Below are 14,847 nucleotides of genomic sequence, written 5' to 3'. Positions count from 1 at the left end.
TCGTTCTCCCTCCCTGCTCTCTCTCCAGGTGTTCCGGTGCCTGCCGTCCTCCTGGTTCGTAACATGTCTGAGTTAGAGAGTTACCAGACGAACCCAGGCCTGGCCCAGTCGACGCAGGTAAAGCCCAGGAGGAGCTAAGGAGGATCAGAGGGTTCCTGGTTCAATTCCCTCTGGACTTCCTCTCAGAACAGAACCTAATGCCTTCTGTTGGGACCAAGGAGGGCATGGTGCCTACTGAGATCTGGACCTAGAGGACTAGATAACACCAACACACACACACACCACACACAACACACACACCACACACACACACACACACACACACACACACACACACACAACCACACACACTCACACACACACACACACACACACACACACAGACCACTGCATTGAACTGTGGATGTTTAGACTGAAATCTGGACCTCCAGCTGATAGGTGACAACTTAAACCACAAACATGGAGGACCATGATGCCGCTTGGCCCATCACATCCACAACTCAGCCAATGAGACTGCTTCCCACGCGGACTAATGAGGAAGTGCAGGGCTCTCATATCCATTCAGGAGGACACAACGCTACAGGATATTCAGATAGAAATATATTGTGTAGAACAGATCGTCACCTCTCATCATGTAGGATAGGGACCTGTTTAGCTCCACATTAATATATTTCTATCTGCAAATGTGTAGGTTTTGAATGTTTCACCTGACTGAATACACCTGAAAATGGGTGAAGAAAATGAGCACCTCAGTTCAAGTAGAACCTCCTTCATTTCTAAATGTTTTGTCCTGTTTTGTGCCTTCTGAACGCGACCCTGGACACTCTCCTATGCCTGTCACCTACTCCGTTGGTTATGCATGTTCGTATGGTCGTAGCACTACGTAAGCGTACATACCGTCTTTAGCTGTAGTGCCTAACGTTCTGTTTGTTGTTTTCTAGAATAGAGGTTGTCTTTGAGAAGAACACATGTAAATGTTTACAATCTAAATRTGGAATTGTTCTGTAAAATCGTAATTGTAAAACGAGACTTTTAACGCTCACCATAAATGTCACGTTAAGTGAAACACAGAATGTCACGATAAACACTCACTGAATTTCATCATGAATCACAACTACCTACAGCCTTCTGCCTTTAATACACCTACTGTTCTATCATGCCCTGTAAGTATTTGTATTGCCTGTTGTATAAATAATGTATCATATTGCCTATTATTTAATTAAATCATCAATCCCATCATTTCTAAATACATGTTCAATATACTTTATAAGAAAATCAACTTTACTGGAGAGACTGGCGTGCTGTTGTGGTCCTCAACTGCCAGTGTCATGTCAGCATAGATCTATTCTACTGTAACGATGACTGGGATGAGCACATAACCGATGGGATGCGCTTACCAACGTCAGTCCACACCACCCAACAGAGGGCGCCACACACCCATCTAGCTCTGTCTGTCTGTCTGCATTTACGTACTTAAAACGTATGACTGATTGATTGATTGATTGATTGATTGATTGATTGGCTGATTAACGTGAGAGGAGGAGCAGGCTCCAGTGTAAAATACATTATGTACCATGTAGCTGTATACACCAGCTCTGCTCAGGCACCTAGTGGGAGCTATGGGGTTAATGTAAAATCCTTCCGTTACTTCCTTATCGCTGTCATGCGATGTCACGCTTCTCTCTCTTTTGAGAAATGCCTGAATAATTTGATGCGGTTGGAGAAAAACGGCAAGTTATGCGTGCACACTTTTGATTTTGAATTGGTCTACTTTGTTTTTCTACCTTGTTTTGTTTCTTCATATTAGAACTTGACATTCTGCTGTGGTGGAATGTCTGTGCTGTATGGAGTAAACCCCGTGACTAAGTAAATATATAATTTCTTCAAACACACAGAGCACTGCCCTTTGAGATAAAATGGGTGAAACAAGACGACGAGCTGTTAAAATAGTTATTCAGATAACTTGCCAACTTCTATGGGTAAGATCTTGCAGCGCTAAGCAAATCCGATACACCGCTGACCATAATGTKCTTCTGCTTTGTACGTCCTGTAAAACTGTTTAAGCTAACATACGTCGAGGAATGGCAAATCACTTATAAATATTGTAATATTTATTTCACTTCAGCCTATTGCATATTTCTATGCACTTTTGATATGTATTGTTCATTTTGTCCACTGAAAAACTATAATGTATCTCATTAAAAGAGAATGTGCTGTGCATTATCTAGCCAACAGCTTAGAATATGTCATATGAAGTGTTTCCACCACTCTTTGTCTCGCTTCTATTCACTCTTGCTACATGTTTACAGATTAATTGCCTAGATGCTGTTGAATCCACATGACTAACTGAATGTGTGTGTGTGTGTGTGTGTAATTCCGTGAGAACTAAGGAAGCCTCAGAGCTAGTGGGACTTTATAGTGGGACATTATTTTACAAGAGCACACACATACATATTTTCAGAAAGATATACATGAAGATTTTTTCTGAATGACTTATTTCTACATTGCACCGTCACAATAATGATTTACTACTGAATGATATGATAAACACTGTCTCCCTCTCTCGTTCCCTCCCTCCCTTCATCTCTAGCTGGCAGGTCTGGTGGTAGGTCTGAGTGGTATGTACCTGTTGTTGAACTACAGACACAATGGCCTCTTCTTTGCCCACACATACATCATCCTCCCAGCATGCCTAGCTCTGGCCAGCGCTACTCTCCTATTGGCCAGCGGAGGACTGGGCATCTGGGTGTCCCTCAGAAAGTCAGCCTTGCTACAGGGTGTGGTGAGTTTTTGTGTGTACTTGCGTGTGTCTGAATATAATAAAATGTATGTATTTTTGCTTTTCATAGCTCTGATGCTATGCGTCCTCTACAGTTTGGGATACAGCTTATCACCTTATCTGTTGTCATGGCCATTTCAGTTTGTCTATCTGCTGGTCATGGTTTTCTGCCTGGAGGCAACTGCTGCTGCTCTGGCCTAYGTCAACGCAGGAAAGGTACTTAGATATATATGGTGTTACAAAACTACCAAACGAGCACACATCCCCATATTTGACATTCTACACTGAGTGTACAAAACAATGACACCTTCTCTTTCCATGACATGGCTTTCACCTGGTTAGTCTATGATCCCTTATTGATGTCACTTGTTAAATCCACTTCAATTAGTGTAGATGAAGGGGGGGAGACAGTTAAAAGACGACTTTTTAATCCTTGATACAATTGAGACATGGCTTGTGTAGGTGTGCCATTCAGAGGGTGAATGGGTAAGACAGAATATCTAAGTGCCTTTGAATGGGGTATGGTAGTAGGTGTCAGGCGCACCGGTTTGTGTCAAGAATTGCAACGCGGCTGTTTTTCACACCAGTTTCCCGTGTGTATCAATGGTCCACCACCCAAAGGACATCCAGCCAACTTGTGGGAATCATTGGAGTCAACATGGGCTAGCATCCCTGTGGAACTCTTTCGACACCTTGTGGAGTCCATGCCCCGAGTAATGAAGGCTGTTCTGAGGGCAAAAGTGCGGGGTACAACTCAAAATGAGGAAGGTGTCCTTAATGTTTTGTACACTCACTGTATGTTATACTTATGATAAATAACATGATGTGRCTGACCTGCTTTCAGGTGGATTCTGAGCTGGCTCCCTTCAGTAGTGTTTTTCAAAGATACACAGGAAGAAGTCAGGACCCATACTCTGATGCTGTGGACGCCACACAGAAAGAGGTGTGTGTGGGGTGTGGGGGGGGGGTGAATCTGAACTGATCTAATGACTATCTGTGATGTGAATCCTCTCCAGTTACAGTGCTGTGGAATCTATGACTACCGTGACTGGTTGGCCACGCCCTGGTTTAACCACAGTGGGCGGGGCAGTGTGCCTCACAGCTGCTGTAATTCCACCTACCACACCTGTAACGGTACCCTAGAGCTGCCCGGGCTACTATATCCAAAGGTNACACACACACACACACACACACACACACACACACACACACACACACACACACACACACACCAGCCCTGGCACTCTGTGGTGATCCAAAGGTATGTTCATACATACACACCTGGGCAGCATTTAATTCCAGAGAGATGTCACTCCCCTTACCCAGTTGTGTGTGTGTATCCTCTCCCTCAGGGCTGCCAGGTGAAAGCTGGAGGAGGCCTTGCTTTTTGTTCTGCATCTCATCATCTGGTCATCGCTGGCAGTGGCGCTAGTGGAGGTGGGAACCACTAGAGGGCACTGTGGGGTATAGTGGAACAACATAAGGGTCACGTAGCAGAACATTTTACAACAGAAAAAAAAAATGGGTGTTTCTTATTGGACAAGATCAGGTACAGTAGTGCCTGGTGTAACCATACTAGTCTCTCACTCTCTCTCACTCTCTCTCACTCTCTCTCACTCTCTCTGTCTCTGTCTCTCAGACTGTAGGGTTTGTGAGTGTGGCTCAGCTGATGAGGGACCAGCCTCTGTTGGAGTATGGAATACTAGACAGGGAGTGGGCCTGAACCAGAGTGGCAGAAAGTATTCTGGACTGAAAATCTGCTTTAGATATACATATACTATGTCCTGGAAGTTGGTAAAGTTCATGATGCTGAGGACCTTAAAGGCCCTGTGTAGTCAAAAATGTGATTCCCCCCCCCAGTGTTTTATATAATAATTCCACACTGAAGTTGGAAGAATACTGTGAAATTGTGAAAATGCTGATAATGCCCTTTTAGTGTAAGAGCTGTTTGAAAAGACTGCTCTCTAGGTGTGTGGGTGGGGGGTTATAGTTGTCTGGGCAGCTCCAGAGCCCCTAGGGTACCATTACAGGTAATTGACGTAATCATCGCYGATCTTGTTGGTGAAACTGCTTTAAAAGAGTGATTATCTTGCTTTCACTAAACTAATGTATACACATCCGTGAAGGGAGGAAGGAAGCTGTACTCTAAAAGTGTTAAGTGTCCTACACTTCTGCATACACTTCCTTCGTTTCATAAGGATCAACTGGAATATGTAATGGCCTCTGTTTTGGTTGGTCTGTTTTGTTTTTGTTCACTGATGTAGATGCATGCTTGTTAAAGAAACCACTCCATCAAAAAAAATGGTCAACATGTCACATGTCCATCAGATGACATATTAATGACATTTTTACACTACCCTGCACGGCTTTTGAGTAATTGACTGGTTGAAACTATGTTGTGTGGCTATTGTTTGATTGTAACTTACCAGTATGTAGCTGGGTGATTCTGCAATTTAGSGCACTTTGGCCCTGCAAGCTTTCAGAAATGAAAAGTTATTGAACCATCATTTTACTAGTATTATAATTGTCTTTGATTTGTCTAGGAATGTATATATTTTTCTCATACAGCCACAGACACATTTTATTTCCATCACGTCATTAAACATCAATTTTAGTTAAATTAATTATATATTTCATTTTTAACACATTTCTTATACATTTGTATATTAACTTGTATTTTATGTGATTTAAGGTTTTCCTAATATTAATAATTCAACACGACGCCTGAACTTATAGACTTGCCTTTGTGACAGCTGAAAAAGATCATGAAAAATAAGATATTTCCACCCAACCTTTTTTTTTTGAGATTATGATCATTTCCCTATATAAAACAAATCAATGTAAGTTATACATAATATACTAATGTACCTAAAATATATGGGTGTGGGGGGAATGACAAGGTGTGGTGGACATCTATTAAAAAAAAAACACGGATAAAACAATATTTTATTGCAAACRTTTTGAATAACAACCATTGTTAAACATTTTATAAGACAGTAACATTCCAAAAGTAGCCGATGGGCATAATTCAAGGAAGTAGGCCAGTGTTTTTGAAAGATGGGCCCGGATAGCAAAGGGGTCATCTGCACAGAAGAGCTCAGTGAGCAAAGTGAAACTATCATTTGTGTATATTTCTAATCGACCTGGCCCGGGTATCCTGGAAGGATATTGACCTCATCCCGTCAGTAGAGGATGCCTGGTTGCTCTTTTAAAAGTGCTTTCCTCACCATCTTAAATAAGCATGCCCCATTCAAAAAAATGTAGACCTAAGAACAGATCTAGCCCTTGGTTCACGCCAGACTTGACTGCCCTTGACCAGCACAAAACATCATGTGGTGTACTGCATTAGCATCAAATAGCCCCCGCGATATGCAACTTTTCAGGGGAGTCAAGAACCAATATACACAGTCAGTTAGGAAAGCTAAGGCTAGCTTTTTCAAACAAAAATGTGCATCCTCTAATTCTAAAAAGGTTTTGGACACTGTAAAGTCTATGGAGAATAAGAGCTCCTCTTCCCAGCTGCTCACTGTACTGAGGCTAGGAAACATTGTCACCACCAATAAATCCACGATAATCGAGAATTTAAATAAGCATTTTTCTACGACTGCCCATGCTTTCCACCTGGCCACCCCTACCCTGGCCAACAGCTCTGCACCCCCTGCAAAAACTTGAAAAGTTGACTAAGCCCCCCCCCACTTCTCCTTCACCCAAATCCAGACAGCTGACGTTCTGAAAGAGCTGCAAAATATGGATTCATACAAATCAGCGGGGCTAGACAATCTGGACCTTCTCTAAAATTATCAGCTGAAATTGTTGCAACCCCTATTACTAGCCTGTTCAACTTCTCTTTTGTATCGTCTGAGATCCCCATAGATTGGAAAGCTGCCGCGGTCATCCCCCTCTTCAAAGGGGGAGACACTCTAGACCCTAACTGTTATAGACCTATATCTATCCTACCCTTCCTTTCTAAGGTCTTCGAAAGCCAAGTTAACATACAGATCACTGACCATTTTGAATCCCACCGTACCTTCTCCACTATGCAATCTGGTTTCCCGAGCTGGTCATGGGTGCACCTCAGCCACGCTCAAGGTCCTAAACGACATCATAACCGCCATCGATAAAAGACAGTACTGTGCCGCCGTCTTCATCGACCTGGCCAAGGCTTTCGACTCTGTCAATCACTGCATTCTTATCGGCAGACTCAATAGCCTTGGTTTCTCTAATGACTGCCTCGCCTGGTTCACCAACTATTTCTCAGAGTTCAGTGTGTCAAATCGGAGGGCCTGTTGTCCGGACCTCTGGCGGTCTCTATGGGGGTGCCACAGGATTCAATTCTCGGCCGACTCTTTTTTTCTGTATATATTAATGATGTCGCTCTTGCTGCTGGTGATTCTCTGATCCACCTCTACGCAAACGACACCATTCTGTATACATCTGGCCCTTCTTTGGACACTGTCTTAACTAACCTCCAAATGAGCTTCAATGCCATACAACACTCCTTCCATGGCCTCCAACTGCTTTTAAATGCTAGTAAAACTAAATGCATGTTCTTCAACTGAATGCTGCCCGCCTAGCATCACTACTCTGGACGGTTCTGACTTAGAATATGTGGACAACTACAAATACCTAGGTGTCTGGTTAGACTGTAAACTCTCCTTCCAGACTCACATTAAGCATCTCCAATCCCAAATTAAATCTAGAATCGGCTTCCTATTTCGCAACAAAGCCTCCTTCACTCATGCTGCCAAACATCCCCTTGTAAAACTGACTATCCTACCGCTCCTTGACTTCGGCGATGTAATTTACAAAATAGCCTCCAACACTCTTCTCAGCAAATTGGATGTGGTCTATCACAGTGCCATCTGTTTTGTCACCAAAGCCCCATATACTACCCACCACTGCAACCTGTATGCTCTCGTTGGCTGGTCCTCGCTACATATTCGTCGCCAAACCCACTGGCTCCAGGTCATCTATAAGTCTTTGCTAGGTAAAGCCCCGCCTTATCTCAGCTCACTGGTCACCATAGCAGCACCCACTCGTAGCACGTGCTCCAGCAGGTATATTTCACTGGTCATCCCCAAAGCCAGCTCCTCCTTTGGCCGCCTTTCCTTCCAGTTCTCTGCTGCCAATGACTGAAACGAATTGCAAAAATCACTGAAGCTGGAGACTTATATCTTCCTCTAACTTTAAGCATCAGCTGTCAGAGCAGCTTACCGATCACTGTACCTGTACACAGCCCATCTGTAAATAGCACACCCAACTACCTCATCCCAATATTATTAATTTTTTTTGCTCTTTTGCACCCCAGTATCTCTACTTGCACATCTATCATTCCAGTGTTAATGCTAAATTGTAATTATTTTGTCTCTATGTCCTATTTATTGCATTACCTCCCTAATTCTTACTACATTTGCACACACTGTACATAGACTTATCTATTGTGTTATTGCCTGTACGTTTGTTTATCCCATGTGTAGCTCTGTGTTGTTGTTTTTGTCGCACTRCTTTGCWTYATCTTGGCCAGATCGCAGTTGTAAATGAGAACTTGTTCTCAACTAGCCTACCTGGTTAAATAAAGGTKAAATAAAATAAATCCAACACAGGTGTGGAGAGTCACCTACTTGTGAGAATCGCCAAAGTGAATTGCCTGGATTTCACTGGTGTATTTACACAGGTAGTTCTCTGCAAAGACTCAACTAGGTTCTCACAGTACAAAAACTCTAACTTTCTCATTKTTGCTGCAGCTGATCACTTTGTGATGCTGTAGTTTGTCCGCCATGAACTGGAGGTTGCCGTGGGTTTTGCAGAGACATCTGTTCCTATCCTGGACTGTTGGCATGACAACCCAAAAAGCAACGCATTTTGCAGAATTCCTAGTAGGACATTTTAATCTCTGAATATTCCCTCTTAAACTTCTGATAAAGGATCTGAATTGTGCCATTCAAGAAGCGCTTCTGCTTTTTTTCTTGTTCCTCGTTAGTTTGTCCTTTTTCCCTGTTGTTGCGCTACACTCTTAAAAGAAAAGGTTCTTGGAGTATCCTTTAGGGGTTCTTCAAATTGAAACTATGGGGGAACCCCTTTGAAAGGGTTCATCAAAGAACCCCTCTTAATGGATCCTCTAAGAGCCTTTTGAAGAACATTTTGGGGTTCATTTTTGAACTACCTCCCCTATTATTATTATTATTATTAGTAATAATGCACAATAATAACAACACAATATTTTAGTAGTCAGTGTTTATAAAAAATTATACCACAAATTAAAGAAATTATAGCCTGTTTGGAAATGACTGACAATAAAAAATATATTCTCTACACAAACAATATTTACAATATATTTACAATATTTACATCACATCACATCTGCTGCAGCCATGTGCTTCAGTGTCACAATAAGTTTCCATGGTCACTAAATTAACATTCTCATCACTACCAAAGGACAGGTATATTTTGTATWAAAAAAACAATATAAATGGCWTACTCACTAAATATTGATATAGATTTTATTTGATTGACTCTTTCTCTAGTAGATAACATGATATAATGTGTAATTATTAACGTGTTCTCATAGAAAAACATAGTAGAAGCTCAAAAGTCTGCGTCGGGGACAAGGACAAAACAGTGAAATTGAGGTATAAAATGCATCTGAAAAGTTGCTAAAATACTTGATAGAGAGGTGTTCAAAATATCTGGGGTGATTGTACTGTGAACTTAACATATATATATATAAAACATATTTTTAAATAAAATACCTAAAATTGACCCCGAGGACATAGAAGTGCCCGTAGTTGCAGAATCACCCTGGTATGTACCCACATCWGTAATTGGCAAGGGMAGTAACAAATCATCTGCAGAGGTGGGCGTGGAACTGCTTTCGTCAGCGGTCCTCTTGGTTTTGGTGCCTGCGAGAAGGAGCTGCCAGCTAACGTTAGCTAGCTAAAAAAAACGGAACGATTGACAGACAAGAACAGCGAAAGCACCAACAACAAAAAGCTGGTAAGTTAGCAATATGGTTGTCGAACTAGCTATGTTGTAGTAATCCAGTTGTTGATTTACCATTTCGCTCTGCTACAACAAAGCCGAATGCCAGCAATGGGGGTTTGGAGGCCCCACCAGTGCCAGATAGCTAACCACAGAATGATATTTGAGCAAATTTTTGCCAATTTGGATAATCTAGCTAGCTGGCTAACAAGGCCCTGAACAAGGTGTCGGAGTTTTAGGTGGGAGAGAGGGACCGCATTCAACACATGCTCGCGAAAATAAGGGAACGGTTGGCATAGGGCCTAGTTAACGTTTTCCTGCAACAATGTGTTCGCTAACGTTAATTAGCAGGGCAATGTCCATTTGCTTTGCGTCAGCAAATGTTTTTTTTCTTCCTTTTGCATTTAGGAAACTAGCTGCTGCTAGCTAGTTATTAACTAGCCAGTTAGTAAGCAACCAAAGTGTTCACGCCCCCTGGTGTAAATAGTTGCTAGATATTTATATAACTCGCTAGGTACTAACGTTAGCTAGTTCACACAAACTAGTAACTAACGTTGCGGTTGGAATGTTTTGCTCTTATTTGTCTACCGTAGTGCTCGATGAGGCAACGTTAGCCACAAACAGGCCAAATCTAGYTACAGTAGTTGGCTAATACGTTAGTTCGCCAACGTGCTAGCTAGCTACTGTGTACAGTCTGGTTGCTAACTAAATATGCCACAAATAATAAGTCATCAAGATAACAGTCGTAATAGCTCAGTGGTCGTAAGATAGTTAGCCACTCAGGGACTAACAAAATAATGCTCTGCTCTTCTTCACAGGTGCGTCAGAAGGGGGAGGCTCAATTTACCGTTTCGTTTTTGTTTAGCTCATTATTAATTTTGTTTGAAAACAAACCCTACCCCCTCACCCCTATTATTTTTTTGTTGGTCCCATATACATTATTTTGTTTGTGATACCTCCTCCAGCTTTGGGAGCAGTGMGGGGTCTTCATGGCTGTTCGAAGAGGCCACATCAGGTACCTAAAAGTGAGTATGAATTTTCCCATTAGAGGAGGATCTAGATCAGTCTTAAAGTAATTATATTGTAACAATTGTAATCTAGCTAGCTATTTAATCAGATTGCATTAATATGTTGTGTGTTGGCCCATGGTTTTCGAATGTATTGATCAACACTGGGGCTTCAATATCACTATATACACTCCTACGCTTATTAACATACTGGTATAAATATTTATTATTGCTCGCAAGTAGAGAAAAAGGCATATGAATTATCCTCATAGTCAGACCCATCAGTATTGGTCATCATGTTTACTAGTGAAATACAGGAGTTTCATTCATCCAAGGGCCTGCTGGATGGCTAACTGTCTTACCCCACAGAATACACAATCAGATAGCCCCTCTGAATGAATGGAGCTCTGTCAGAACACAGCACTGAGGCCTGGTCAAGGGGATGCAATGTTCAGAACAGGGGTAGCAGCTAGCTAACCCTCTACCCACWGGGCAGGGGTTGCGTTAATCTGCATTTTCAAAACGCAGACCATTAAAAATCTGTTTTAAACCATTTCACCTGAGTTTTTTATATTGAAAGTCGTTTTTTGTTGTTGCTTCAGTCRAGTGATTGGGGGGGTTGCAACTATAGTTTTGCTTAACAGAACACAGGTTAGTGCAACACATTCTGCAGAAAATAGCTTCATTTTCATCAGATGACAACAGAAGTGCAAGCCTATTTGGCTAGCAGTCACACGGGTACATTTTCTTACATATGAAAAAGCAAGGTATTTCTTTCAAAAACTTTACATGACCATCATATTTCTAATGTTTATCATAGAAAGAATGTAGTCAGGTACATTTCCTAATGTTTTGCTTCAATTTAATTGAGCATTTACCATAAAATAGTTGCATTTTACTGGAGAAAATGAGCCTACACCTAGAAAAGTAACGGAGAAAAGYAGCTACACATCAGAGTGCTGTCTGCTGATTATAATGCCTGTCTGTGAATTCGCATCTGAGTGGAGAAGTGCAACTGAAGCAAAAAATTAGTCTGATACCGAGCAGGAATTACAATAAGCATTTTAGATTTGCTTTTGCAAAACGCAGCAAGATATTTCTTGTTTTTTATTTTCTGTGTGAAAAACGCAGAATTCTGGGTAAGCAGGCGTTTGCTCACAAGGCAGGTTCTAACATCCACGATGGTTGATTTCTACTAATCAACGCCGCAAAGCAGGGCTTGAGCAAAAGCCTGCACACCCAGTAGCWCTCCGGGAGGAAGGGTTGGTTACCCCTGGTTTAGAACTCTGTCAGACCACAACAACCAGGCTTGGTCAGTGGGATGAAGTGATTAGAACACTGCAGAAATAAGTGAAATGTGGTGGGGCTGACTGGGACTTTCTCCATTCTACACAACAGAATCATCTCAATGTTCTGTGACGTTTGTGGTCTCTGGATCTCAACCTCTTATCCCGGAGCAGTGTCGGGGCTGGCTGGGTATAGGCGTGTTTTAAAATAATGCCTGGTCCATGATTATGTAGCTGAGAGTAGAGTCTGGCTGTGAAAGTACTGCGGGTGATTCACTTGTGGGTAAGAGGAGCTGCTGTCATTGCTGCCATCCACCAAGGTGCCCCTTAAATCTGGGGCATAATTAGGCTCTGTAGATTAGGATGCTATGTTTACAATGTTGCATGTAGAATTGTAAAAATTTTATATTATTGTTTTCCTTTTTATGATTTAAAATCTGCATCCCGTTGACGTTTCAGCCATGCTGGTTTACTTCCGAATGCCTGTTTTTCTCTTAACTGTGCCCCCCTCTCGCTCTCCCCTCCCTCCCCAGGAGGTGTATGACATGTCCAACGGCTACGAGGATCACATGGGAGGAGGAGATGAGGTGACGGATGCCAAGACCAACCTGATAGTCAACTACCTTCCCCAGAGCATGAGCCAGGACGAGCTACGCAGCCTCTTCAGCAGCATTGGCGAGGTGGAGTCCGCCAAGCTCATACGGGACAAAGTGGCAGGTACGGAACACCTTGTCCCACAATGCACTACAGGTGTGTGACCTATGWCCTTGGAGTAGAATGGCTGGAGGAGTTGGTCTGCTGCGTGTAGGGCTCACATTTACAGGGGTGTGTTCGGTGAACATTTAGCTATGTTGCGTCCTACTGAACACGACTCAGRGGTACCTTTAACAAACCGTGGGGACCCCCATAATTTTTGAAATATTACAAAGGGCACCTCCATAACATGTTTGTTCAAGCCAACCAGTCAGTGTGTAGAGTAACTGGTRTAYTGCCCTGTCTRCCTCTTGTAGGTGTATGAGAACTGCTGATGAGACAGACATCTTTGACATGCTCACTAGTAACTTTGTGGTGAGATGTTTGTAGTATCTATGCAAACAGCTTCATGTCATATGTTCTGTTTAGGACTATGTCTCGCTGCAATTTGAACATTTGTCCTCCTAAACTTGATAGTTGAGGTATTCCAAATAGKTGTTTTGTGTAAKGCTGTTGGTGTAGATATTTACCCATGCTCTCGATCTGTCYGTGAKGGGCTCGGCTTTCCTTATTCCAGGAAARCAGTCCAGTTTKGTTGAAGCCTATTTCTTTGTTACTTGTTTTACGACTATAAACCATCAAAATAAGGTCGCACACTCCATGTGTWATCTCCCAGCAATTTAATGGKTATTTACCAACGTTTTGGCATCACTGTGCCTTCTTCAGGGCGCTGGAAACGTTGGTAAATACCCATTAAATTGCTGGGAGATTACACATGGAGTGTGCAACTCTCTTTATTTTTGATAGTTTATTCGCCGTTAGTCAGTACCTCCACACACTTATTCTGGGTGTGCACCAGCTCATGTTTTTTTATCTACTTGTTTTACGACTAGCATGCATTGTGTAGATTTGTTTTGTTTAATCATTTATTTGACCAGTGTGCCGATTTTTTTGAAACTATACAACGTTTTTTTATTTTATTTTATTGTTTTCCTTTTTTTTTCTCTAGGCCACAGTTTAGGGTACGGATTTGTTAACTATCTTACCCCTAGCGATGCAGAAAGAGCTATCAATACTCTGAATGGACTAAGGCTACAGTCTAAAACTATCAAGGTAACGTGCAATAAGGTGTTCCTACAGTACTGTGTCAACCCAACCATGTCATGTCATTTAAACTAGCCCTTCTCTACTGAGGCTGACCGTCAAATCGACCCCTAGACGCTTCCTCCTAGACCCTCCTATGGATCTGAAAGGATTGTGTGGGTGTTAGCAATATGGTGTTATGTTAGCCTTTCTTTTCCTTTTGCTAATACCAACCCATTTCGTTTGATGGGCATGTAGTGCCTGTGGTTCAGGGTTGGATTTGGGAATCGGCGTTAGTATGGGTCTATATTAGACAGGACAAGACCACGTCTGATAGATCACTGGCCCCGCTTCTGACGGATGGAGTAGAGAAGTGCCACCGTATTTTCAGCCTTATTGAAGACTAAACTTTATTTTAATTTCTTTATTCAGCACCACTACTTCAGGTAGAAATTTTTACACGTTAATTTATCATTTAAGTTTGGAACTTTTTATTTGGTTTGGTAGGAGAGGAAAAAAATCACTTCTGAGACTGTTTTTCCCTCCGTTGATTTTGTTACTATAATTGTTGTTTATGTAATTTTGAACACTCGGAAAGTCCTACTTCGATATTTCCCACCACAGCTTACTACGGGAATAGTTTTTCTACGTAAAAGCCACATTGGTCAGTCAAGGCACCCTTTCACTATTTAATTTTCTAGTTTTGGAGACATTACTCATGATAAAACATTACTCATTATAAAAGTAAACTCACGTTTTTGTAAATTCAACACATAGGGCAATTACAAAACATTAATTCGCCAGGATTGCATAAAGATATACAAATATAATAAAAACAACCTTCCAACATCCACTTTTTAGAAGTCATTTCTCATTTCTGGCTAGATATAATTCAGGGTTGTGTGTAATCCTCAGTAGTACACACTGATATTGTCAGTGGTGTTTAATGTGCTCTGTGCTGCCCTCTGGTGTTAGGTTTCATATGCGCGGCCGAGCTCTGACACCATTAAAGACGCCAACC

The 14,847-nt window shown here is 41.9% G+C and overlaps 2 protein-coding genes across 4 annotated transcripts in view; both read left to right on the top strand.

The window, feature by feature from the left end:
* Positions 1–1,643: 1,643 nt before the first annotated feature.
* tspan37 (tetraspanin 37) lies at positions 1,644–5,286 on the top strand. 3 transcript variants are annotated; one of them, XM_024142980.2, is made up of 8 exons: positions 1,644–1,730; positions 1,896–1,979; positions 2,591–2,782; positions 2,921–2,995; positions 3,624–3,722; positions 3,796–3,948; positions 4,132–4,216; positions 4,419–5,286. In XM_024142980.2, the coding sequence occupies exons 2-8, from the start codon at positions 1,917–1,919 to the stop codon at positions 4,649–4,651; spliced, it is 900 nt and encodes a 299-aa protein (XP_023998748.1). In that variant the 5' UTR covers positions 1,644–1,730; positions 1,896–1,916; the 3' UTR covers positions 4,652–5,286. The 3 variants fall into 3 exon arrangements, with proteins under 3 accessions (XP_023998748.1, XP_070297293.1, XP_023998747.1); XM_070441192.1 differs by lacking the exon at positions 3,624–3,722; XM_024142979.2 differs by lacking the exon at positions 1,644–1,730 and having other exon boundaries at positions 1,818–1,979.
* A 4,313-nt stretch (positions 5,287–9,599) lies between these two features.
* The window catches only part of LOC112076092 (ELAV-like protein 1), a 7,400-nt gene continuing 2,152 nt past the window's right edge, over positions 9,600–14,847 (top strand). Inside the window, exons 1-5 of the mRNA XM_024142983.2 lie at positions 9,600–9,772; positions 10,576–10,782; positions 12,584–12,767; positions 13,753–13,856; positions 14,802–14,840. Of these exons, the coding sequence (XP_023998751.1) occupies positions 10,747–10,782; positions 12,584–12,767; positions 13,753–13,856; positions 14,802–14,840 (363 nt within the window). The 5' untranslated portion in view covers positions 9,600–9,772; positions 10,576–10,746. The remainder of the gene's footprint in view (positions 9,773–10,575; positions 10,783–12,583; positions 12,768–13,752; positions 13,857–14,801; positions 14,841–14,847) is intronic.

The sequence above is a fragment of the Salvelinus sp. IW2-2015 genome, unplaced genomic scaffold (assembly GCF_002910315.2).
Source record: "Salvelinus sp. IW2-2015 unplaced genomic scaffold, ASM291031v2 Un_scaffold3566, whole genome shotgun sequence".
NCBI classification, from domain to species: domain Eukaryota; kingdom Metazoa; phylum Chordata; class Actinopteri; order Salmoniformes; family Salmonidae; genus Salvelinus; species Salvelinus sp. IW2-2015.
The sequence above is the reverse complement of the archived record's forward strand: the minus strand, read 5'-3'. Positions and strand labels throughout refer to the sequence as shown.